The sequence below is a fragment of the Furipterus horrens genome, unplaced genomic scaffold (assembly GCF_987537825.1).
Source record: "Furipterus horrens unplaced genomic scaffold, mFurHor1.1.pri manual_scaffold_11, whole genome shotgun sequence".
NCBI classification, from domain to species: Eukaryota; Metazoa; Chordata; class Mammalia; order Chiroptera; family Furipteridae; genus Furipterus; species Furipterus horrens.
The window spans coordinates 85717395-85745292 of record NW_028327181.1 but is presented as its reverse complement, the minus strand read 5'-3'; the positions used below and the strand labels follow the sequence as shown (position 1 = coordinate 85745292).

At 39.9% G+C, this 27898-nt stretch overlaps 1 protein-coding gene across 2 annotated transcripts in view; it reads right to left on the bottom strand.

Annotated features, from left to right (window-relative positions):
• Positions 1–25621, bottom strand: part of AATF (apoptosis antagonizing transcription factor) — a 95269-nt gene extending 69648 nt beyond the window's left edge. Inside the window, exons 1-4 of one of the 2 annotated variants that reach the window (XM_090292270.1) lie at positions 25338–25620; positions 24180–24371; positions 21288–21713; positions 20686–20823 (exon numbers count right to left, since the gene is read on the bottom strand). In XM_090292270.1, coding sequence (XP_090148396.1) covers positions 20686–20823; positions 21288–21713; positions 24180–24371; positions 25338–25428 — 847 coding nt within the window. In that variant the 5' untranslated portion in view covers positions 25429–25620. Of the gene's footprint in view, positions 1–20685; positions 20824–21287; positions 21714–24179; positions 24372–25337 lie in introns of both variants that reach the window. The other variant, XM_090292271.1, reaches the window with a different exon arrangement.
• Between the last annotated feature and the right edge of the window lie 2277 nt (positions 25622–27898).

The following is a 27898-nucleotide window of genomic DNA, read 5'->3' as shown; positions in this document are numbered from 1 at the left end:
CTGAATACTCCCTCAAATACCTTGATGAAGTGTGTCAATAAATCCTTAAAAAGCCCTGTAGGACACAGCAATATAACTGATCAATGTACTTCCCAAAATCCACTATAGTTACCTTCCGCTTCACAGTTCCCAGACAACCTCCATTGCTTCAGAGTACTTCCCTAAAAAGGAGAGTTGATTTTTCCCTTTAAATAGAAAGAACGAATGCTCAGAATACGAGGTATTGTCTAACAGGAGTTGCCCAGGGAGAGTGGGGATACTCTCATTTTTATTTGATAGACTTTTGAACTGTTTGAGTATTTTATTTATTTATATTTATTTTAATTAAATGTATTGGGGTGACATTGGTTAATAGCATATAGGTTTCAAGTGTACATTTCTATGATATATGATCTGTATATTGCATGTGTGCCCACCACCCAAACTGAAATCATCACCGTGTATTCGGCCCCTTTACCCTTTGCTATCACCCTCCGACCCCTTTTCCTCTGGTAACCACCATACTGTTGTCTGTGTCTAAGAGTTCCCATTTTATAGCCCATGTTTAAATATTTTATACATATATATTACTCTTATAATTTAAAATACTATTAAAATTTAAAGTTAACTTTAAAGTAAAGAAACTTATTAAAAATAAAATTAGAACCACAATCCAAGTAACCTTCTGTTTCATATAAAATAGTCTGACTCCTTCATATTAAAAAGCCTTCAAACAAACAGCCTCTTAGGGTGTGAAACTATCCCTGACTAAAATGCCCAAATTCTCCATAGAATACAGATCTGGAAATAACTCCTTTGGAAGTGGGGATTCAGAGAATACCTTTCTGAAAATGAGGATTCCCATGCAGAATTAATCACTCCTTTCTTAGTATCATTCGTATCGTTGTTACCACACATCATATTATACAGTGAGTCTGATTTTACTACACTGTTAGCTGCTTGAGAGCACAGACCTCACCGTATCACTCTAGCATTCAACCTATCACCTGGGCCATAAAAAGTATCCTACAATATGACAGGGGACCCAAAAAGAACCCGGAATTATCTTCTGGAGGATGGGCCCCTTGCAGTACAGGCTTCCCCAGCTAGGTGAGTGTTTAAGGAACCCATCTGTATCAATGTACCAGCTGCCAGTGTTGTGAGAGGCTGCGTTTGGCTTCAGTGAATTTTTCTGAAGATTCTTTCAACTTGTTTGTCCCTTTAATGATGGGTGACATACAAGTACACCTGCCCACGCTGCACTGAGTGTTGGGCAGTTTTTAACCAAAAATGGTATGACCCCGTGCCCCACCCTCCCTTCACCTGATCTCACCCCAGGCAACTTATTTTTTGTTTCCCCAGATGAAACAACTCATCAAAGGGAAATGTTTTGCCAATGTGGAAGAGGTAAAACAAAAAATGGCAGAAGCACTAAAAGGTATCAAAATCGACAAGTTCAAAAACTGTGTTGAGCAGTGGAAAAAAAATGTCTCAATAGTACTTTGGAGAGTACTTTGAGGGTGACAAACTCAAACACATAAGAATAAATACACAATTTTTTAATAAATAAATTCTGGATTTTGGGTGTCCCCCCTCGTACTTGCAGAAAAATGACACCTAAGTCACAGGACAGAACATCTAATTACACTATCATGTCCAAATCTGTAGGATGACAAGCAAGCAAACTGGCCTCCATACCTGCTAATTAAGAATTACGTATCCTCTACAAGCTGACCTTTCTTAACAGAAGCAAAGTAATCAAACTGAACTTTTTCCTTATTGTAACACACTGACTCTAAGAGGGACACGTTACCCTTGGCGTCTCAAAACCATCTTACCAGAATTAGGAACTTACAAATGTCAGAATGTATTCATATGAAGATCTGGTAGTTATCACCACTTAGATGGATAAACTGAGACTCAGACAATAAAAGGTTTTCTCTTAATATTAGTAAGGCTAAGCATTGTTTATTCACCAATCCAAAATGAAACACTTTGAGAAGCTACTTTTAAGTAAAAAACAAACAAACAAACCTTAAAATGATTTATGCTGTAAAATCAGTTTCCCTATCTCCACACCTTACTTTGAGCTCCTTGAGGCAAGGACTGTGAACCTTGGCAAATGGTAGACTGTGCTGGTAAATGAGTAACTGAATAAAAATGACACCGTAATATTTTTCTTGGTATATATTTTTTCTACAAAGTGCAGCACTAGAATTTATTTACATAACTTAAGAAGAGGGAAACAAAGACTGTGGTCCCATAGCTAGAGTTAGGAAAGGCTGTATTATCACTATTAAGATTAATAGTTAATACTACTAAGAACCTACTAAGTGTCAGGCATTAGCCCCTAAGGACTTCACATGTATTAACTCACTTAAATACAACAATCCTTTGATTAGGTACTATTGTTATACCACCATTATACAGATTAAGAAAATGAAACACTCCTACAAGCTTTTTAAAAAAACTACACACTTTTCATTTTCTACATCAACGCATCCTTATGAATACAAAGCTACCTTGAAAACAAAGTGTAATAAAATTTCAATTACTAAAAAATGACAAAACTGTCCTCCCTAATACCTTTACACAATTATAAAAAACAAACAAACAAAAAACACTAGTGAGGCTCTGTTAAAATGTTATATCCAAATTTGGTTCCCACACTTAAAAAAACAAAGTAGAAAAAATTAAAGGGAGCCCAAATCATATGAATAAAAGGCAGGTCCAGTAAAACAAGATAACCTGAAGTACTGAATGTTAAGAAATAGATTGATAATATCCAAAATTCAAATGGCCAAACACATCAGAAACGATGCTTAGCCTCACAAAAAACAAAAACAACAAAGAAGTATTTTTCTGCTAACGCTGATGCCAGCACGAATGTGAGTAAATGAGCACCCTCCATATACAACTGATAGGTGTTTAATCAGCACAACAGACCCAGAAAGCAATCTGGCAAAATACATCAAAGTTTTACACATGCATATTTCCTGACCCTACTAGTTCACTTTTGAAAATTAATCCTAACAAAATAGATAAGAAAGCAAACAGGTAGGTATAAAAATAGGACTTTTAATTGTTTTTAATAAATTAAATTTACTGGGGTGACACTGGTTAATAACATTATAACACTGTTTATAATAAGCAAAATTTGCAAACAAGTGCCCATTTACAAGGGATTGGTTAAATCAATTTAGTTTAACCAGGTAACTTTCTGTGTAGCTTCTGAAAAGTGTAAGTATAAATGAAACATGGTTTGAATAAACTAAACCATCAAATATGTTTTTGGATAATTGAAGTAATCTGAATATGGAGTACACAGATTATTAGGATTATTAGGAAGTATTAATTTGGTTAGGTAAGATGATAGTGTTATGTAAGAAATAGTCTCATTTACAGAAGTACTTGAAGGCAAGCTGGCATGATGACTGTAATTTACAATACTTCAGGAAAAAAGAAAAAGATAGCAAAGTATTGTTTTTAAAATATGAAAAGGTAGGTTTATATTCATTAACATGGAAATATTTAAAGCATAATCTCATTTATGGCTTAAAAATACTTCAAGCAGACATAAAATATCTGGAAGTATATACATCAAAGAGCTAAATATGGTTATTTCTGAAGAGCACAATTAAGTGTAGGAAAAACCTCCTACAATCCACGATGAATATTTCAGTACTGTTTGGGGGCAAGGGGCAGTACTATTTGAAAAAAATGTTTACTACAAATTTTATTTTTATGATTTTTTAAAGGCAATTAAGATTAAATAGCCCAGGCTGGTGGAGCTCACTGGGCTGAGCACCAGTCTGTGAACTGAAGGGTCACTGGTTCAATTCCCAGCCAGGGCACATCGGGGTTGTGGGCCTGGTCCCCAGCTGGCGGTGTGTGAGAGGCAACCAATCTACATTTCTCTCGCACATGGATATTTCTCTCCCTTTCTCCCTTCCTTTCCCTCTCTCTAAAAATAAATAAATACAATCTTTTAAAAAATATATTCCAGAATACAAAGCAATCTTCTAAGGTAGATGTAATTTGTCCTGTCAAAAGAAAATCAAACAAGAAGAAACATTAAAATAAAAGCAGGAGAGACTAGAGGTGGCCAGAAGTTTGACTGACGAGATCATCCATCCGTAGAACTAGTTTAAAATTTTCCCTGTACAATTCCACAAAAGAAGTACCAAGGACCAATAAACATAAGGGAAAAATATCTGCCCTCACTGAACACTGGGAAGTGTAAAAATTTTTGAAATGTAAATTAAAATAAGCAGACACCATTTTCCATCTATTGAAGTGACAAAGATGAAAAAAAATTATGAAATCTAATGTTGACAAGGATAGGAAAACTGATTTCATATAAAGAATGTAAAGAGTGTAGACTAATACACTTCCCTGGAGGGCAACTTGGCAATACAGATCAAAAGCCTAAAAATTTTGTATATCCATAGAACACATACTAATTCCACACACAGAAATTTTATTTATGCACTAACATAATTGTGGATGCGAGTAAAGATTTAGCAACAATGATGTTTACTGCATTATTTATAAAAATGAAAAACTGAAAACAATCCAAATGTCCAACAATAAAAAATGGGTTAAACTATCTATATGATGGAAAGTCTATGCTGCCATTAAAAATAATGCTGTAGAACAATATTTAATGACATGGAAAAATATTCATGATCTGTGGTAAGTAGGAAAAAAACAGACTGCAAAACAGAATATAGTATAGTTCCATTTTTGTTCTACCCACACCCTCACAAGAAAAAACTAGAAAAGATATACATACCATACGCCAAATCATTAGAAGTACTTAACTCTAGCTGCTGGGATTAGGGAAGATTATCTCCTTATTTTTGTTGGCCATTTTCTGAATTTCATATAAAGAATCTGTACTACATTTATATGGAAAAAAAACCTATTCATCTATTTCTTTATCACTCAGTGAGTGTCTTACCTGCCTATATATAGGAACTAGATCAGCTGATCTCCCAAGGGCCCTCGAGCTCTCTTACTGAAAAAACAGTATGTAGAAAAAAAGTTTAGAAATTTTTAAGGATACATTTACTACTTGCACAGTAAGCCTTCTGTTTTACAACAAATTCATCTCCACAGCTCTCCTGACTTCACCCCTTTAAGCTTTGGTCCCTCACACTTTCTTGAAAACAATAATAAAAGAGTTAAACTATATGCATCGTGATTGGCCAACAGCAGGGGTTGTGAAGCAGAGCGAACCTCAATTTCTGTTCTAGCTTTGCCTCTAATTGTGTGGCCTTAAGCGAGTTACCAGCCTCTCCAAGACTTGATTTCCTCTATGTGTAACACAGTGATTGGCCCCCAGCTCACAGGCTGCGGTGGGCACAGAATGAGACATTTGTAAAAACTTAACACAACACACGGGGAGTAGAGCCCAATTAGCAAATGGGAGCCATTTTTACCGTTTTTAGTGTATACGGGCATCTAGCATTATAGTTGCACAATAAAAATACCAAGATAGACATGACTTGATTATCCCAATTCTCAAAATGTCACATTGATGGCTTTCCATTCATATTCTTATATCTTATAAGTCTTATCATATCATGATATCTTATCTTATATCTTATGAATAGCTAGTAAGAACTTTTCTCAAAATAGTAGCATTTTGGATTTATCCAGAGGCAAATTTACCCAACCACTCCAAGGAAAAGAATCTGGTAGATTTGAGACTACACAATCAATATTATATGAAAGGTAATTAAAAATTATCAAAGAACTCAAGCTAAAGTCAATTGTCATCCAAGTACAACAAATTTTCAAAGCAAGTCATATGGGCAAACTTATTTGTGGATAGGTTATAAATAACAATTATAATAATCGAGGGAATTATGTCTTAAAGGTATCATGACATACAGACTATCTTAAGATAACTCATAAGTAACATTATAACCTATGTTGTTTTTTTCCCCTCTCACTACCTGCCACCCCACCCCCCCACCCCATCTCCTCTCCCAGTCAAACTTCCATTAAAACTTCATGGAAAAATAAATATAGTGGGAGAAAATATATATACATTAAAATTTCTGCAATAATATACCCCACATTGTTTTCCCTGAGGAGGAGGTACAGGGATTTGAGAAAGTGGAAGAACTTTTACTTTCTCCTTTACATACATCCATACTGTGTGTGGATATGTAAATATATATATTTAAAGTGAAGATTTTATATATATATAAAGGTTTTCTCTCTATATAGCATAATGGAAAAGCATACAAATTAAATTAAGTCCCACAAAATCCCCAGCAAGTTCATAATTTCAGGGGGGAAAAGTCTCTACACTTTTGAAAAATGCTTTGTAGCTTCACATAGTATTTTTAAAGATAGACTCCTATTAGGGAATTACATTATGAGCAGGTAAGCATTAGCCATGGTTAAAATTGGAAAGAAGGAATCTGAGGAACCAGTGATCTGATTTCATGTTTTCATGTGACTTTTACACGCTCTCACACACCAAGAAGGAGATCACCTCTGGCTTAGACCAAGGCTTCCAAAAGGAATGGTAACAAAACCCAAACACTAGGGAAAGTAATTTCATAAAAAAGCAACTAAAAACAGGAATATTACGAAACAGCTTACTTGACATAAACACAGGAGTACATTTGTCAAAATTTCTCAGGCTAATTGAGTTATGAAAGGCAACTACATCTATCGGTGCAACTACTATTATCGAGAAAAAGAATCTGCAAATTCCAAGTAAAAAGAATTACAACTCAACACTATTAAACCTCCTACATTTAGCCAAGTGAAACAACACAAATTTTGTCTTCCAGGGGAATTTTTCCCTTTAAACAAAGGATTTACTTTATGCTCTTCCACTGTGGCCCCTCATTTGGATCATTTGTTCCTATTTTGGTACAATATATCCCTAAGGAGTTTCAATGAGTTGTGAATTAATTGTTATTCACAAGCAAAAGAAAAAAAGAAGAAAGAAAGAAAAAAAGCAGGATTAACTGCAACTGCCATACAACAGAGAAACTTGCATCTTGCACTTTTACCATGTAAATAATGCACAGATCCTGCGGGAACATGCCAAACACCAGGATTCTTAATTAATGGAGCTCTTTAATGTGCAAATCAGGAACAAATTGCAAGTTCTGACTTGCATTGATTATGAAAACATTAATTGAATGAGCAAGAGCTTAAAAAAAAACAACCCAGAATGCTAAGTCTTGGAAGAGACCAAAAGAATACAAAGCTTTCTTGAAAGCAGACAAGTCTGACCAATGTCTAAAATGCAAACCTGAAACAGTGCTGCTCACTAGTGTACAATGAATTTGAAAACCAGAAACAAACAACCAACAGTTAAATCAGAAAGCAATCACTATAAAAGCATCTATTCCACCATAATCTTGCATTAAACAGAAAAATGAGTGTTCATTCCAGAAGCTCACAGACATTGCTTTAAGGGGGGGAAAAAACCACTCTCTCTATATACACACTTATATGTATATAGGTGTAACAAAACAATGCTGTCTCTTTAAAAAGAAATTCATCCTATATAAATTATAGCCATAAACTTTTCCTGCAGTGCAGCCTAATTAATTCTTGTTCTATACACAAAGGGAAATGCTGGGTGACAAATGGGTGTGAAGCCAGAAAGCTGCCAGGTCTGCAAAACATTTTCTACTTCAATTTATAAGCAATTTTGCAGTAAATCATCAACCAGAACCTGGAATCTCAGGAATCTCTGAGTGTCCAAACCACATTATATCACTTATCAAAGAGAGAGGGAAAAAGAGTTTAAAGACATCTCATTTTTCAGTTCTAACCCACATCAAAATCGAGAAGCACTGTGTAATCTATTATTCTCTTCTGGGTAAGGTTTTAGTACCAAAGATATATATTTCAAGTAAAAATGACACTATAGGTTGATGTGCCCATTCTTCCATCCCTAGAAGTACTGTATCATGTATCCATTACCATAAGAAATATTCCCAGAGTTATCTGGGAATCAGCACACAACTATTTACAGCCCCTCCCTCAATCCAAGCAAAATGCTCACAATCAAGCCAAACTGCAGGGTTCATCGGTGAGCCACTGTGGAAAAACAGGTGGGAACCACTCCAAGGAAATGAGGCTACTGAAGAGGAAAATAGAAACTTACATGAAACAAAGAAGAAAGCAGGGCTGCCCCTTTATAGTCCAACCCCTTCCCCACCCCTAACCTCTGCCAGCCACTGATCTGCTCCCCTACCCTTTACAGAATATCATCCAAATGGAATTTTAAAGTACATCATCTACTAAAACTGGAATCTTTCACTGACATAATACCTTTGACATTCAGCCAGGTTTTCTGCGTTTATCAATATTTGTTCCTTTTTATTGGTGAGTAATATACCAGAATTTGTTGATCCATTTGCCTACTGAAGGACATATGGGCTGTTTCCAGGTCTGGGTGATAATGATAGAAGCTGCTATAAACAAGCACGTACAAGTCTTGTGTGGACATATATTTTCATTTCTCTATGGTAAATACCTAAGACTAGGACTGCTGGATCATTTGGCAAATACATTTAACTTTATTTAAACAAACAAATGAACGAACAAAAAACAAACTGCTCAGCCCTGACTGGTGTGACTTGGTTGGGCAACCTGGTCAGGGCACAAGTCTGGGTTGTGGGATGGTCTCTGGTGGGGGCATGTACGAGAGGCAACCAATTGATGTTTCTCTCCCTCTCTTTCTCTCTCTCTTCCCCTCTCTCTTAAATAAATAAAATCTTAAAAATAAATATGACATTTTTTAAAAACCCTGCTCAACTGTTTTTCAAGGTGACTGTCCTATTTTGCATTTCCACCAGCAATGGCACTGCATCCTGTAAGCACTTGGTGTTGTCAGGTGTCTGTTTTCTTTTAGCTATTCTAATAGGTATGTAGTAGCATTGTTACAGAAACAGGGGAGTCCAAAAACAAACTCCAGAGTTTGTGGCTGGAAGATAGGGAAAAGGAAGCAGCTTTCAGGATGCCTTACATGCCTGGGGCTAGTGGCTGGAAACTTTGTTACACAAAGATCCACTTTGAAACTTCCAAGGCTCAGGAAGATGGGAGGAGTCTTGGACTGTGGGATGGTACCGAAGAAGCCTAAGAGCCTGCCTAGGGTTCTTTGAATGGTCAGAACTGTTTGTAACACCCACTGCATCAGAGGGCGCAGTCAGGGATATATAAGCAGCTGCGGACATTTTTACCTCGCATGCTCCCTCCAGGTGGCTTGCAGGAGCGGGTCTCTCCAGGCCACTTTAAGAGGCTCTCGCCATGCGGTTTTCAGAAGGAGAGGAGATCGATGTGGTTTGCAGGAAGAAGGCAGGTTACAAGGAGGCTGAGAATCCAGGCGGTTCTGCATTGAGAGCTGGAGGGCACCGCAGCACAGAAAGGACCTCCCCAATCAGAACTGAGTGATTGGCAGCTACTGGTAAAGCTGAACTGTGCCTAGGAAGTAGGGAAACGGTGCTTCTGACTTTCCTAAGACTGGCCAGGTCTGGGAGGGGGAGGCAGAACTATGTGTAATAATTCTTTTTCTTTTCACCAAACTCTGGTATTGAGAGTTATAATTCTGGCGGCGGGCAATCGGGCCCCTAACTAAACAGCTCATGGGTTCTGTTTCAATTGGGGCAGCCCAGAGGTTCTGTTACAGCATCTCATTGGGGTTTTAATTTGCATTTACCTCAACACTAATAATTATGTTAAATATCTTTCCATGTGCTTATTTGCCATCATATATCTTGCTCAGTGAAGCTTCTGTTCAAATCTTTTGCATTTACTTTTTATGGATATTTTTTATTGTTGGGTTTTGGGAGTTCTTTATATATTCTGAACACAAGTGTTATGTTAACTATGTGATTTGCAAATGTTTTTTCTAGGTCTATAGCTTGTTTTTTCATTCTGTTAATATATCTTTTACAAAGCAAAAGATTTTAATTCTGATTTAGCCCAATCATCAATTTATTCTTTCATGGATTATACTTTTGATGTCATATCTATTAAGTCTTTACCTAATGTAAGATTTTTTCCCATGTGTTCTTCACTTTATAGTTTATGTTTTACATTTAAATCAGTGATCTATTTTGTGTCAATTTTTGTATCAAGTGTAAACTGCAGACTGAAGGTCATTTTTTTGCAAATGAATATACTATTATTGTTCTAGCACCATTTGTTGAAAAGACTATCCTGTCTCCACTGAGCTGACTTTGCACCTTTGTAAAAAGTCAATTACCCATATTTGTAAGACTCTATTTCTGAATTCTCTATTCTATTCCACTGATTAAAGTAACTTTTCAAATGAATAAACCCACAAGGGAAGGACAAATTACAAGATGACCGCAACTCAGTTTGGTAAGCCAAAAAGCCAATAGACTAAACAATTGTGAGAATGTTTAAAATTGAAAAGACTGATCATAGCAAGTGTTTATGACAATATGAAGCAACTGGAATTCTTATACACTGCTGGTGGAATTGTAAAAGGGTATAACCACTTCAGAAAACAGCTTGGCAGTTTCTTTAAAAATTAAACATATACTTACCATGTGACCCAGCCATTCTTCCATTCTTAGTTACCCAGGAAAAGTGAAAGAACATATGCACACAAAAGCATGCACAGTAGTCCCCTTTTATCTAAAGTTTTGCCTTCCACGGTTTCAGTTACCAGTGGTTAACCAGGGTCCCAAAATATTAAATGGAAAATCCCAGAAATAAACAATTCCTAAGTTTTAAATTGCGTGCCATTCTGAATAGCAATGAAATCTCTCGCCATCCCACTTCCATCCTGCCTAGGACGTGAAACACCACTTTGTCCAGTATATCCACACTGTACAGGCTACCAACCTGTTAGGCACTTAGTAGCCATCTAGGTTATCAGATCGACCGTCACAGTCACAGTGCTTGTGATCAAATCGCCCTTATTTCACTTAATGGCTCCAAAGTGCAATAGTAGTGATGCTGGTGATTCAGACGTGCCAAAGAGAAGCCGTAAAGTGCTTCCTTTAATTGAAAATGTGAAAAGTCTCAACTTAATAAGGAAAGGGAAAAAAAAATCATATGGTAAGAGTGATAAGATCTGAGGTAAGAACGAATCTTTTGTCCATGAAATTGTGAAGAAGGAAAAGAAATCCATGCTACTTTAGCCATCTTACCTCAAATTTCAAAAGTCCTGGCCACAGTGCGTGATAGTGCTTAGTGAAGATGGAAAAGGCATTAAATTTGTGGGTAGAAGATGAACAGAAAATGTGTTCTGACTGACAGCAATGTGTTACTCCAAAAAGCACTGAGGCCAAAGACTTCAGCAAGGGATCCCCTGAAAACAGTGACACCAAGCCATTTACTGCAAGTAAGGGGTGTTACACACATTCAGAAATGGGTTTGAAAAATATAAAAATTACTGTAGAGGCTGACTCTGCCAATGAAGAAACTGCTGCCACATCCCCAGCAGTTGCAGGAGTTGATTAGGGTACTACCATCCACAGTCTCAGGCATCCACTGTGGGTCTTAGAACATACCTCCTGCAAATAAGCAGGGACTACTGTACACAAATGTTCAAGCCAGCTTTATTTGTAATAGCCTGGAGAAATGGAACCTATATGCCAGGTATGGTATGCCAATTATACCTCCATAAACCAAGTGTTTTTAAAAACCAGGTGAACAAATACCTGACCTAGAAAACCTGAGCAAGCTGTCTCTGGTGTTAGTAGTGAAGAACGAGAAGCAACCCACTTAACAGTCCATGTACAGAACCCCAGAAGACTCTGGAACTGGCAGTATTAGGCATCTCCAGAAGGGGACAGGAAGGTCAACACACCAGATCCTCCCCCTTACTTACTCAGGCAGAAGTTCAGAGGCGTATTCTTTGAACAGTTAACAGAAGGTGTCTGGACTGAAAGGGCGGGGGGCGGGGGGCTGCAGGGACAGGGTACTAGACACAGTTGGGGACAAGGGCATAACGTTAAAAACAGGGGAATAAGTTGAAGCTCACAGACTGAATGCTGAAATCCCCAAGCTAGACTAGCTACTTCCTCGAATGTTGGCAATCAGACTGAGACTGAAAGTCCCCTACTAGCAACCATGATCCCTTGAAGAGCAAAATCTAAAAATACTGACATTGGGGCTTCCCATATGAGCCAGACAGATCACTTTACAATGGAAACCACAGACAAAGAGCCCAATATAAACATACAAAGCTTCCAATCAACTTTTGGGCATCCTACTTGTAAAAGTCAACAGAGAGCACAGGATCAACAAATACCTGAGGAAAACATCTAAGAAGTCATACAGGGGTTAAAACAAAACAAAAGAAAAAGAAAAAGAAAAAAGCTTGGCGGAAACAGACTATGCAGGAAGAATCCTAAGAACATATATATCAGGCATATCCTCAGAAATAAAATTAAAATATAATAGAAGAAATAAAAATACTCAAAGGTTTTGAAAATAAAGCTGAGAGTTGGGGGAAGGTTAGGGGGTGGAAGGATTGAGCAGAAAGGAAAAAGGAAGCAAGGAAATTATTAAAGCAATATGAATTTACCCAAAATTGAATGACCCCTCTTCAAACTAAAAGGACCCAGTAAGTACTCAGCACAATGAATGAAAAAGGACCAATACCTAGACATCTCTTCAAGCAATTTCAGAAAATTAAGAACAAAGGGAAGCCCTGACAGGTGTGGCTTAGTGGGTTGGACGAGGTCCCTTGAACCAAAGGTGACCAGTTCAGTTCCGGACAGGGTGCATGCCTCGGGTGCAGTTGCAGGCCAGGTCCCCAGTTGAGGACATGTGAGAGGCAACTGATCAATGTTTCTCTCCCTCTCTTCCTCCCTCCTTTCCCCTCTCTCTAAAAATAAATAAATAAAATCTCAAAAAAAAAAAAAAAGGAATAAAGGAAGATTCCATACACTTCCACAGAGCATAAATAAGTCACCCACAAAGGAATGTGACTCAAACGCCCGTACCTTCTCATTGACTACACTCAGGTGACAGACGACAACAGGACACGTGGAAGGAAAGCTGAAGAATGGTATCCCAAAGATGCCCACGTCCTAATCCCCAGAACCTGTGAACATGTCGCCTTTCTTGGCAAAAGAAACTTTGCCGATGTGGTTGTGTTAAGCATCTGAGATGCGAGGATTATACTGAATTAGCCAGGTGAGCCCAATGTAATCGCGCGGCCCATTTATAAGAGGGAGGCAGCAGGGTCAGTCAGCAAAGAAGAGCCTGGAGTGATGGGAGTGCTGGTTTTGAAGATGCAAGACAGCTGTGAGCCAGGGAATGCAGGCAGCTGGAAAAGACAAGGACACAGATGTTCCCCTAGGGCTTCCAGAAGGAGCACAACCCCGCTGACACCTTGGTGGTAAATCGGTGCCATTTGCCTACTAAGCTTGTGGGTACTATGTTGTAGTAACAATAGGAAACTAAGGCCAGTATTTTTCAAGTTTTGAGGGAAAGTGATTTTCAGTCTAGAAATGTATACCCAATCAATTAAAATCCATCAATGAAGAATGAGGACAGAGTATTTTTAAATCTACAAGAACTCAATTTACTCTCCTTGCACGTCTGGCAACAGATTGACAAAGCGAACTCAGATGAAGGAAGACAAGAGCGCCAGGAAACAGCAGCTCCACCCTAGAAGGACAATGAAAGGCAGTCCCGGAGGCACAGCTAGGCGTTAGTCCCAGAGAGCAGCCAGTTCAGGCTGGAACAACGTAACAGAAGAGAAGGCGTGATTTAAAGTTTGGGGAAAAATAACTGAGATGATAAATAAAACTGAGCTAGCTACAAGAGGGAGAAAAAGAAATTAGAGGCCTAAGGAAAAATGATTTAATAAATTAATAGTGCAAATGTGAAGCACACTAAAATACAGCATGACGTTAAGCACCTGATGGAGGGTAATAAAAGATCTACTTGCGGTATGAAGTAATTCAAACTAAACTAGGAATATTCTCCTTTGAGTGGCCTAGGACCCATGACTGGGAACACAAAGGAAAGAAGGAATTTTCCAGTTCTTCCCTGCCCTGGTATTATCCTTACTTACATGCCAATAACACTGCAGACAGTTTACTGAATTTCAACTCTTAGGGTCAACATATGGATAAAGCACTGACATCCTTGGTATAGTAGCGGGAAGATGAAATGACTATTTCCTATCTTATCCTCAAAATTTCTACTACCTCCTTCCCTGTTCCTCATTAGCACTTTACAAACTTGATTTCTGTTTCAAAGAAGACAGAATGATCAAAAGAAATTTTCAGACTCCCACCCATCTGTGTCTATTTCTATACCACGTTCTCACCTGTCACTACAGCTGAACAGTCCACGCTGCTATCAAAAGCCACCCGGCTTGTGCACTAGTCCATCTCCACTTACCCACACTTGGACGGTGCTACAGAGATATCCCTCCTCTCCAGCATCCTCCATCCTCCCCTCCGTGGACCCTTTCTATCATGCTGTTATTTATCTCACCTCAAAAACAAGCACAGCACTTCTCTCTTGACCCTACATCCTTCTCCATCTAGTGTCCCATTTCTCTGCTCCCCTTCGAAGCAACATCCCTGGAACAATTGTCTCAAATCCCTTTTCCCACCATGTTGCAAAATTAAATGTTCAGTTCTCAATCCTCGTTCACCTAACCTGTCAGGCACATTTCATCTTTCATACTAGAGAATAAATAAATAGCGATATAAACACAGTATCTAAAATTACAGAAGTAATGCAGAAATAGAAAGAGACTGAATATAAGGCAAAGGACTCTTGTCTTCCTGAATGCTTCCATACTATTTATCATATTCATATATAATTTTAATGAAATGATTTAAGAATAAATAATAATAGAGTAGTATTGTACACAGTGGTTAGGGTCTAAAGTCTGAGCATAAAACAAAAATCAAGTTCTGACAAAACTACTTTAAAAATCCCTAAAAATGGTCATGAAGTTCAGCAACTTGCTGTCTCTCCACATGTTCAACATAGTTTCTCCCCTCAAACACTAGAGCATGCAGTTACTTCATGGATTAAGCAGATGAGTGTCTTTAGGGACCATGCTGCACAAAGACTGCATGCTGTAACTCTAAACATTAGGTTCATGGTCTGTCTGATGAGAGGTATTCAGGAACAAATTCACCACTATCAACAACTAAATCTAAAAAACAAACTAAGTAAACAAGCAGAACAAGAAGAATCATAGGTATGGAGATCATTTGGTGGGTTATCAGTTGGGAGGGGGAAAGGAGAGAACGGGGGAAAAGGTGCAGGGATTAAGAAGTACAAATCGGTAGGTACAGAACAGACAGGGGGATGAGAAAATGGAGAAGCCAAAGAACTTATATGCAAAACCCATGGACATGAACTAAGGGGGGAAACTGCCTGAGGGAATGAGGGTACCAGGTGGATGGAGACAAAGGGGGGAAAATCAGGGCAACTGTAATAGCATAATCAATAAAGTATAGTTAAAAAAAGAAAAAAAGAAAAAAACTAGAATAAACCTAAGCATCCATCAATACAGACTGGTTAAACAAATTACAGTAAATCTATAGAATGGAGTATTCTGTAGCCACTGAAAATGCTGATGTACATCTAAATATACTGACATGAAATGATATATTAAGTAGAAAAAATAAACTTACAAAATAGTACATACTTATAAGATTCCATATTTGATTAAAAAAAGGGGGTGTGTGTATGTAAGCACAGAAAAGGTCTGAAAGGATATTCATCAAAATGACAACTGTGGTTACCTCTGGGCTGTAGGATTACAGGTAATCCTGATTTTCTTCTTTATGCTTTTATATATTTCCTGAATCTCTGAAGTAAGCATGACATAATTTTATAATTAGAACAGTAAAGCTCTTTTAAAAAATGATAGCCACAGGCTGAAACAAAAAGATCAATCTCACATTATCTTGGCTAGATGAAGTCCACAGTAATAAAGGTCCTTAATCCTACACAATGCTACTCTTGGAGAAGCTTGTAAGTACCTTCATCCCAAGTAATTCTTAAACCTGTTCCAAGTAATTAAGGATATTTCAGGGTTCTACAGATCATTTGTGAGAACTCTGCCGTGAACCCATAAAGTGTTAATTGACAGAACACTAAAATAGATGTTCATGAATTTGTCACCTAAGGCAACTCAGTAATTAAAAAGGGGAGGAGTTCGCTGATAATATTGGTTGCCTATGGGATACAGAACTGAGTGGTGGGGGTAAAAGAGTAGGAAAGAGAATTCTATACAGTTGTTAGCCTCTTTGGAATTTTGAGCCATGTGAATGTACTGCCTACTTAAAAATAAATAAAATTAAAAAACAAAACAGAAACATTACCAATGTTCTATAGTTGCCCATGATTTACTCAAAATTTTAAAAGTTGTTCTTTAAGGTACCTATTAGTGCTGGAGTCAAATAAACATTAAATTTTTTAGGCTATTCAAGTCAAAAGAGTTGAAGGACTAGGGGAAGGGTCACCGAGGGATGAGAGGATGACTATGAACTATACCTGGAAAGACAATGGGGAGCAAACAAAATGTTACTTATTAATAATGGAATTTGTTTTTACACTCTTAGGCAAGTAAAAAATTCCAACATTGCCCCTATATTTATATTACATTATATTGTGTTCTTGGATTTTTTTTTTTGCTTATGGGAAATATCAAAATGTCAACCACTGTTCTATTAAAGGTCTTTAATAATATTGCATTTTGGACCTGTAATGAAACATGGTGCTCACTGCAGTTTGTAATGCATCTCATTAAGTACATTAATAACATGCATTTCACTAAAAGGTCAACTTATTATGGCTGAAGTTGGCTTTCCTTTAATCACTTCATTTAAAGCTACAGAGCAAACTCTAAAAAAGACAGTAGAGACTGCCTGTTACAGAAATGCTCTCTCAACTGCCCCATCCATTCAAATCAGTCATGCTTGTTAAGAAATCATCACTGCCCTGACTGGTGTGGCTCAGCGGACAGAGCGCCAGCCTGCAGACCAAAAGGTCTCTAGTTAAGATTCCCCATCAGGACACAAGCCTGGGTTGTAGGCCAGGTCCCTGTTGGGGGCGTGCAAGAGGCTGCCAATCTATGTCTCTCTCTCACACATGGATGTTACTCTCCCTCTCTTTCTCCCTCCCTTCTCCTCTCTCTAAAAATAAATAAAATCTTTTTAAAAAATCACTATTAATGTTTTAATGTGAAATAATGGTATTGCAATTATTTTTTTAAATCATTCTCTTTTAGAGATACATGTTGATTTATAGATAAAATGATAGGATGCCTGGTATTTGCTTCAAAATAATCCAGAGTAAAGGGAGAGTTAATATAGGTGTAGATGGAACATTGGCTGTGAGTTGATGATTACTTAGCTGTTAACATATATATGTTCATTGTACAATTCACTCGGTTTCTCTCCCTTTCTCCCTGCCTTTCCATCTCTCTAAAAATAAATAGATAAATAAATAAATTAAATTAAATCACAGAAAAAGCTAATTAGAGAAATGGTTTTGTGCATTAAAAATCCCTTAATTTTGCTAAGGTTACTTCATGACTTACCACTTAGGCAGCTACTAAAATATCAAAATGTGTCTTTGAAATTACTCCACAGTTCAAGAGTTAATTACCAACATGTAACATCAGGGTGACTGGGAACTAAGTGCATGTGTGTGTTGCAGAAGGAAGGAGATATTTGTTTAGTTTCTGGAAAGTAGAGTTCAGGGTACTCAACATACAAAGACATGCTCAGAAGTTTACTGTGGCTAAAATATAGCGGGAAGTCTGCTGTTTTGGGGGCTATTGTTAGGACAGTGCCCAGGAGAAAATATGTCAAGAAAACACTACCTGAGAACAGGATCCTAAATGTAAAGAAACTCACATTGAGAAGTAAAAAGCAGAGTATGAGACAAGAAGAAATCAGAAAAGCAGGAGAACCCAAACCGCGTTTGTCACCAAAGCCAAAGGGAAATATTTCAAGGAAAGGCTGACTGTTTCAGGAAGGCAATAGGCTGGGTTTAGCAATAAGGAAATCTCTGCTCACCTTTTCAGAGGCCTAAGAGGCAGAAGCTGGATTATAAGTATTATAGTAGAAGGTAACACTAGCCACTTTCCAGAATAAATGGTTGATTTAAATTATATAAGAAATATGAATACTAATAAAACATCAAAAAAACTCTGAAGAAAGTGTGGATGACAGTTCAACGATGACCATCATGTGCAAAGCTGAACACTGCCAAATGCTCCTCTCCGCAGAAAAAGGTAATCCCCATACCTAACATTTATGGGGTGCTGTGTGCCAGACACTGTGCTAATGCCTTATGTCATGTCCTCTGATCCTCACAACCTTATTATCACCCTTTCAGTGTGATGTTAAGTAACTTGCCCACAGTCACAGCAATGAAATCTAAACCCAGGCAGTCTGACTTGAATTACTGTAAGACCAAGCAAACTGAAAAGAGATTTAGTTAAGGAGGGTAAGTTCAGTGTTTATTCTGAGGTCAGTACAGATTCGGCTTATGTTCCGCACCAGTTATATCACACAGTATAAATCCTTCACCCAGAGTAATGTAGTCAAGAAGCTTTTCTTAAGCTCTGTTTACCAAGACAGGGAGGTATATAACATATGATGTCATACTGTCATAAGAAGGCTGGAAACAAACAAAAATTAACTACCTGTCAACTGTGTAGAAATTCTGGTTATTAAGAAACCCCCCACTCTCCCATCTTAGAATATGTGACACTGAACAAACATTCCTTTCTTCTCCCATTTCCACCATAACCCACCATGTCAGGTGACATCATCTGTCACCAATGAGGCAAAGTGGCAACTGGTTAGCTGCAAAAAACAAAAACAAAAAGACAGATTAAAAAGATCAGAACTGTTATAAAAGTTAAATGACACTGAAATAGCTAAAGAAATTGGCCTCAGTGGATTGAGCACCAGCCTGCGAACCAAAGGGTCACTGGTTCAATTCCCAGTCAGGGCACATGCCTGGGTTGCACGCCAGGTCCCCGGCTGGGGGCGTGAGAGAGGCAACCGGTTGATGTTTGTCTCACACATCTCACATCGATGTTTCTCTCCCTCTCTTTATCCCTCCATTCCTCTCTCTCTAAAAGTAAATAAATAAAATATTTTTTAAAAATAAAATTAAAAAGAAAAACACTAAATTGTATCCAAAAATAAAAATGTGTCCTTATACCTGACACTGACTAACCCTTAAAATATCAATATTTTAAGATGACTCAAAAAAAAAGGAAAGCCTCATGCAAGAAGAGTAATAAGTAACAAAATGAAAAGGCGATTAACAAAACCTTTCGGGCATTTAACCTCGAGCAGTCTGAGTGTCATTCCAAAGCAAACCAGGAATTAGGGTAATAGGGCATCAAAAAGCAGAAAAGTGCTTCAAAAATCTCAAAAATTTTGAAAACTGCTTATCTACTTATTTAAAATGAATAAAAAGAAAGAGGGGGAAAACTGAGGGAGAAGATATAAAAGACCCACCCTCACAGTATCTGCAGGGCTCCTGAAGGATTAACCAGGCCTTTCACATTGGAAACAGACTTCAGGTATGGCAGGATACTGTCTAAAGACTAGACTCTAGGAAGTACTGTAATTCCTAATTAAACCAGGTATTCTCCGTGAAAGGTTCACAGAATCCCCTTCCCTAGAAATCCTACATTTGTATTTATTTTGAATGGTTCAAGGTGATTTTCCCTTAATACCAAATCAGACATCCTCCTCGGGTCCCTTCCAACTCTAACTCCATGATAAGATCAAAATAAATTTTAAAGAGCCAATGTAAACACTATGTCTCCGCATGTAAATGAGGAACAGCAATTCCGATCACACTAGCCCCAAATCTCCCTCTACCCCAGTCCTTTGGTGCCATTGGGCACACTGGCGCATAGCACAGAGGAGGCAGAGTGGTGCGAAAGGAAGACTCAGAGATCAAAAGGTAGAAAAACTGGCCCTGGCTAGAGAGCTCCGTTGGTTAGTGTCGTCCCCACACACCAAGGTTGTTTTTTCTCTCTTTCTAAAATCAATGAATAAATTTTTTTCAAATTAAAAACAGAAAAGCATAAATGCTGGAGTTTTCTCTCTGCTGTGCATGAACAAGCTCTTTAACTTTGGGCAATTCATTCTCTCTGGACCACAGCTCTCTCACCTATAAAATGAGGGGACTGGGAACCAAAAAATTTCTAAAGTCTTTTCTCTTCTCAAATTTCTGGTCTTCACAGCACAGCAACTGTCTCCTAAAACCTTTTCTCCTATAGTCATCATCTTTCCTCACTCCACACAACCCAAAGATATGAATAAGATCATCTTAGCATGTTCTAGAACCTCCCAACAACAAAAATGCACCTTCTAAATATGTGATGCAACCAACTTAAATGAACTGAGTTTAGTCATTCCTTCTCTCCCTTTCTATAACAGCTGATTTTCAAAAAGAGCTCTCTGAGCATTAAAAAGGTAACTCAGAAAGCCAAGGAGAGGGGGAGGAGACAGGTAAGAAAAAAGCCAAATAGACATGACTCAAGCCCCCAATCTATTTCAATCAGCTGTCTTCATTCGATTAAAAAAGTTATATTTCTATTAATTTCTATTTTTAAAGTTAAAACTACTATTTTATACCATATTATCACTAAAACCACATCTTCTCTTTTTCAGCTCTGTGGTGCTGCAAAGTATCCCAATACAGCATAAGTATTCTTACTATTTTTTAGGGCGCTGGCAAATTCTGGGCCACCTTTGTCCTTGAAAACAGGGAAAACATCTGGTTGAGGAAGCTGATTGGTAGTCAACAGAGCTTTCTGTAGTTTGATCCTTCCTTCCAAGAGCCGGTCCCACAGTGCTGAGAAAGAGAAAAGAATTCCATTCCTCAATGATACAATCTTTCTGGGCAGGGGAGGGGTGGGAGGGACATGAAATCGCACCAGTCTCTAAGCAGCACAGCTTTACCACGGTTTCATGCCATGGGAACACTCTCTATCACAGGAAATAAATTCAGTATCTTGGAAGCAAGTATTTGCTGTATGAGAGAGAATGCTAAAGCCCAAAGAAAAGAGGAAACACTCTTCTCTTCAATCTTCCACCGCTGCCAGAAGTAGTAGAGCAGAACCAGCTAAGCGGCTCAGCGTAGAAATGGCTGGCTAAGCATAGAGGAACGGGCTGCAGGCTTCTGGGGAAGTGGGGCATGTCACAAACTAATTGGGAGGACGCAGGAGAGAGCAAACAGCCGAAAACAAACAAACAAATAAAAAGGACATCAACTGTAGACACTTCGGAAAGTAAGTAAACAGCAAACCATGTACAAACCTATCTGGTTCTTCACAGCTCTGCCTTTCTCCACTTCCTCGGAAACTTTGACACTGGAGAAGGTCATCACCACGCCATCATCCTCACTGTTCTTGTCCTCAGCCCTGTCTTCCTCGCTGGCACCCTCCAAGTCTTCTCCGTCTCCTTCTTCCACGCCACTCTCCTCTTCATCTTCCTCCTCCTCACTGCTACCAAGGTCATCCATTCCCTCGGTAAATTTTTCAAAGTCACTGATGTTCTGGATACTGAAGCCTGGCGCTTTCCTGGAGCAGCTTCTGTTCCCCTTCCTCCAGGCCTGACTCTTGTCCCCATCATCACCACACTCCTGGTCCTCAGCAGCACTCATGGCATCCTCATCAGATTCCTCCAGATCCAGCCCCTCTGAATCACCCTCTCCAGACTCTTCCTCCTCAGATACTTCCTTGTCTAAACAAGGGAGAGAAGAAGGAGAAATGAATGTCACCTTGAGGCAAATACCAGGCCTTGTTTTTCATTTCACCTAAAGGACAATGGCAGTTATCAATAAAAAATATATATATAGTGTACATTGTACTCTATAAATATTTATTACACATCTTCCATCTCTAAAATGCTAAGAGAAAAGCAAAGATGAATAAAACATTAATCCTATCCTAATGAAACGTTCTCGTGAGAAAGACCCATAAAGCTATAATATAGAAAAGACTTGAAAGTGCTTTGACAAAGTTTTCATAACCCAGAGAAAGGAGAAATGTTAACTGTGGGGACAAGTGAATTTAAGCAAAGCATTAAGGAAGAGATAGCTTTTGTTCTAGACCTTAAAGAATGAGCAGATTTCAACAGGTATGAGAGAAACACCAGTTTTCACAAATCTGCATCTAAAAAAATTGATCATGCCTGACTGGTGGGGCTCAGTCGGTTGGGCATCATTCCACAAGGCAAAAGGTCGCTAGTTCAATTCCCGGTCAGAGCACATGCCTGGGTTGTGGGTTCAGTCCCCACTCGGGGAGTGTACAAGAGGCAACTGATTGATGTTCCACTCTCACATCGATGTTTCTCACCCTCTCTTTCTCACTCCTTTCCTCTCTCTCTCAAAAGCAATGAAAAAAATGTCCTCAGGTAAGGATTAAAAGAATAAATAAAAATAAAAATATTTTTTAAATGTATAGGTTATCATTAACTATCCCAAATGCACAATCTCTATCACACAAGTGTACACTACTTATTATATACTTATTAAGCACCTCTTATGAGCCAGGCATAGAAAAATACAGAGGAATGACAAATAGAATGTGATACCTATGAGGAGGGGCTCATGGTCTGCTGGGAGGGGTAGATATGTATACCAATAATTATGTTACAATGTTATTAGTATAGCATATAGAGAAGGAACCACCTAACTCTCTTGGAAAGGTGAGAGATGGCTTCCTGTGTAGGAGATATTATCATTTTACTTATTAAGCATAAGGAACAGCTCATCAGACAGAGAAAGGGGAAAGAAAAGAAAAAACAGGAGATAAGCCTACAGTTGCCCAGTGACCAAATCAGGAAGGTCTTACCTTTAATGGGAAGGAATTTGAACTTGATCCTACAGTAAATGGAATGTTAGTTAAGGATCCTGGTTTTACTTTTCCTTAGGGTATCACCTGATTAAGGTTTTTACTGATTTTTCTCTCTCCTCCATGGGAGAACATAAAGGTCCCGTGTACAGCAAACATAATTATTAGACACAGGGACCAGTTACCAGTTACCAACAACTTCCTCCAAAAAATAAAGATTTTGAGAGGCCTTTAGTACTTCTTTAAAAACTATATATAAATAAACTCAAGACACAGGGAAGGCTGTCAAAAATAAAAATACAAAAACTAAATGCTAAGTTATTTAAAGGTATGCCATTTCTCAGATCAGGAAACATTCCTACAGAGTACTAATTAAGAACACAAATCTTGGAGTCAGACGGCCTCATTTGAGTCTAGGATCTCCCACTTACTACCTGCACGACTTTGAGCAAGTTAACTAATCTGTCCCTCAATTTCTTTATGGATAAAATAGAAATTAATAATATCCACCTCACAAGGCTATTGGAAGGATTAAATGAGATATGTGATGAGGACTTATTGTGTCCCAGGCTCTTAGAACTTAATTTAAAGGGCTCACCACGGGACCTGACACATGGTGAGAGTTCAATAAATATTATAATATTTATCTCATACTAGTTAGTCTCTTTATCAGTCACTAGGCAAAGAATGTGGAATGTGCTTATCAGGAATCCTCAGAACTATATCAAGGACTAAATCATATATATCATAACCTAAATGGAAGTTTACTTCATATCATCTGTGGATTCTCAACATAGCATCTCTACCTCTCTGAAGAAAAATAAATGACATCCACTCAATAATTACCATACCCAGCCCCTTCTTCCACTCTGCTTAAAACTATAAGCTCACATCTTCTAACACTCTTGCAGGGAATAGGGAAGGATTATTATTTTTTTACAATGGCAAAAAACCAGTTTCACAAATTAATATCATACAGTGACCCAATGCCAGACTGAAAACCTTAAGGAAAAGGATCAGCATGCTTTTTCAACACAGTCCTCTGCAGTACCTAATACTGCCTTTTCTCTCACTGCATTTTAGGGTGAACTATTAGGCTAAATATAAGGAGTGTAGCAACTTAATAGCTCCAGGCTTTAGATTCCTTACTAAAAATGAAATTAAGTACCTCTAAGGCCATATCTAATGTCAAATTGATGGCCTCTCTTAACATAATAGGTGGGGGTACATAGCCTAGTCTTGCAAAGGTCATGGAAGGAGGGGTGGTCTTTAACCCTGAAAAAATGAGGAAAGAAAGAGTACCATGCAAAAACAAATAAGTAAATGAATAAACCATGCACAAGTATCTACTCACCAGATGAACCTGACAGAGGATGCTCCCAATGGTCTTCGTTCCAAGCTTTTCTAGAGGTGGTCTTGCCAGAATACCTCTTGTCTGTTTCCAAGAGGGAGGCTGATGCCAGCTTTCTAATGCTACCCACAGCCAGGAAGCCACCTTCCCCATCTTGCCCTTCATCAAACCTGTCAATCACTCTGGCAGCAGTGGCTGTGGGGGAGGGGGAAAGTAATCAGAATCTGCCTGTCAGTGGTAACCCGGTCCCACACTCTCAACTTCTACTTGAATGCCCTCTACAAAATCCCCACCAACTTCCAGGAAGAGGGAACTCAGTGGCTCCCAAGGTAGACAGGCCTCTATCTTATTGCAGTTTCTGAACAGAAAGCTGACTCTGTCTCTACTAGTAGGATAGTGTTCAACACCTTGGATCACATAAAACTAGTGTAATTTCTCTTCCATTTACAACAGTCACTCAACTGTTGTAAGTCAGCCATCACCATGTTCCATCCTCACTCGATCCTATCCCTTAAGGAGTTTTGCTGGCTGATCCTGGCTAAACAGCCCCGGTTCCTACGACAGTCTAGAACTGACATTTATCCTTCATTATTCTCCCATTTATCCTTCATTAACCTCCCTTCATCCTTCATTATTCTCCCTTCCTCACACTTCTCTGATTCAAGTCTAAAGCAGGATTACTCCCAGCTAGACCTTGAACCTGAGCTTACAAAACCCAGTCTCATTCATCAGCCCCTGGGCAAGTGTCCTGAGGCCTAAAGAGGCTTTAAACAGCACCATGGAAATCCACAACTTACTTCACTCTCCAAGTAAGTTCTTAGGGACGGGTATTGTTTTGAAAAACGGATGAACCTTTCTTCTTCTCATTTCTAATACAATTCCTGTAAAAGCATCCTGAAAGGTAACTTCCAATCTGCTACTAAGGCCGGCTCCCTGCAACAGCCCTCGGCCAACAGTCCGAGGGATGCTCCGCCCACCCGAGCGCCAGGTCTAGACAGCGTCTCAGGAGCCGAAGCCCTCCTCCGGAGCCCGGGGCAACCCTCCAGGAGTCAGTTTTCCTCCACCCGAGAGTAAGGATGCCGGCCCTCACACGCGGCCCGGGTCCGCACATGGTCGGACCCACCGCTCTGCACGTGGCCTTGCTGCCCCAGCCAGCCTCACCCTCCTCCGGGTCAGCCTCTGGATCCGCCTCGCGTGGTCGCGGGTTCAGCAGCTGTTCCAGCTGCCACGCTAGGGGCTGCGGCCCAGCCATCGTCACCAGGTCTCACTCCCCTCCGCGCCGGGAACGTGAATGCGCGGGCCCAGTCCCGGACGCTCTCTCTCCCCGCCAGCGCCTCTCACCCGGAGATTACACTTCAGCACAGCCAGGAGCCTCGCGGAGCTACTGTGCGCCCAGCTCCAGGCAGGCAACTTCCGGGAGGCGCTCGGCATGGGGCGGGGCCTTCCCATCACAGCTAGAATGAAGGCGGAAGAGCCCTGGAAGCTGAAAGGACTGTCGCGGACGGCCCCGTGTGCGCGTGCGCGTGCGCGTGCGCGTGCGTCTAGGGGCCGTGTTGGGCGGTGCGGGAACGCGCAAGGATACGTGCCTGACGCCCGCGCCGAGCAGAAATTGCGAGGAAAGTAGCCGTAGTCCCTTTACCAGCAATATACGTCAAGATTTGTCCAACATATGCTTACAAATAAAGTGCAGAGTAGCTGTGACCCATGGTGGCTGATTTGGGAAGGAGGAGGGCGTAAAGCGTAAGCCTCTCGAGCCTCAGGTGCGCTTTCGGGACCAAAAGCAGGTCTGGCATTTCACTATTTGGAGGGGTCTGGGGCAGAGCTTAAGCCTCTGGCCCCGCAGCAGCCAGGATTTGTGAGTTCTACGTCAGAGATGTGTAGGCGTGAGTGTGCGGGGGAATGCTGGCGTCTTTATTAATAGAAATCATTAGAAATCCCTATGGCTGTGCATAAATAAAGATCGATTATGTAGTTTCTCCAAGTAGTCTTGTCTGAGCAGGGAAAAGGGGGTGGGGAGGGGATTACTACTCTACTGCACACCCATCAGTGGTGATACCTTTGCTGTTCAAAGATGCAGGGCATGCTCAGACACTTGGAACCGATACACAAATACAAAAAAAACTCAGGTCTGACATTAAAGGGGCACAGGCAGACTCAAAATATAAAGACTTAATAGAATCAATTTAATTACACTTAGGCACATGGAAAGATACAATCCTTTTATATTCTCTTTCCTTCATCAAGCATTCCCTGTCTGCCCGCTATGTGGCAGGCACTGCTAGAAGAGATGCAAAGATGACTAAGTTCAATTCTCTCCTGATGGTGATCAGCCTAGAGGGGCAGACGAACATGTAAATAGAAACAGCAATAAGGTATGGTAAGTGTGCTTACAAAGTAGTCTATCCTTCCAGTGTCTGAGGTTACCTGTAGAGAACTAAACAGAAACCAACTTAAAAGGATGCAGAAAACAAGATGTTGGGGGTGTCCTGTGCCTTTTTTGGGTACAGCCCAGGATAATTGGGTCCCACAGCTGAACTGCCCAGGGAACCCTCAGCTCCCAGTGTTTACTGTGGAACCCAAGGAAAGTGAGAGTCCCTGACTTTCACAGCCTTCATGGAGAAATAAGGGACTACCACTTGAGTGTTCCTTGTCCCAGGTCCCTTTTCTAGGTGGTTGCACAGGATAAGGAGAACCTGTCTTAGGATAGCCCCCCACCTCCCCACCCCCAAACATGGAAGGGAAAGAATGCCAGGCTAGGAGGGAGCACCTTAGGCAAGACTCAGGCAAAGAAAACTGCTTCTAACTATCTGCAAGAAAATTCAGACTAGGAAACAGCCTGTAATTGCAGTCTGTTGCTTGTGTCTGGGGCCTCTCAGAGCAGAAGCACACTCCGCTCCTCAAGCTGTGACAAGGGGCCGTTGCCCCGGGCTTCAAAGGACAAAAATGTTTCTCTCAGCCCACATTTAGGTAATGACCTCCCACAATCCTCTTCTCTTCCTATTTTGGACACTAGTAATGCTTAGAAACCTGGCCTAGGGGTAAAGAAAAGGGAGAAGGGGGGAGGAAGGCAAAGCAGGTCAGAGACCGCCTCTAAGCTGGATACTGCTGGATGATTCTGGGCAGAAAGTGCTGTAGACCTGCTTACCTCCTCTCCCTTCTCTGTCCTGGTCCCCACTGACTTGGGAAGCCTTCTGAGGAGGAAGTCAAGACCACTCTACTGTTGCACACACCCCATGACCCCAAAAATGCTTCCCCTGCTTTCTTGCCTCATACTGAGGGTAGGGAGGGGACTCCAGGAATGGAGGGAAGAATTCTAAAACTTAATTTTAAGATGTATGTGAAAGAAATTGAGGCATAGGGCAGGAGAGCGACCTCCTAAATTTCTCCCTGCCCTCCCCCACTAGTTTCTTGAGAAGGAAAGGGGTTTCTAATAGGGATAGGGTGGAGACAGAGGGAGGACTATGGGAGGGCATATTTTAAATACTTCATTTCTTAGAAGAATATAAACCTCTGACTGCTCTAGAGATGAGAGCAGACGAGATAAGCAAGGGGATGGTCATAAACAAGAGCACACTCCCAAAAGAACGGTCCTTTCCAGGGAAGGTCAGAAAGTCTCCCCGTTCACAGTCCCTCTGCCTGCTGCTTAAGAGCTGCAAAGTGGCAGGCAGATGTAGGACTAGCAGGGGATGGGTAGGGGTGACATTAGATACCTCCCTTGTCCC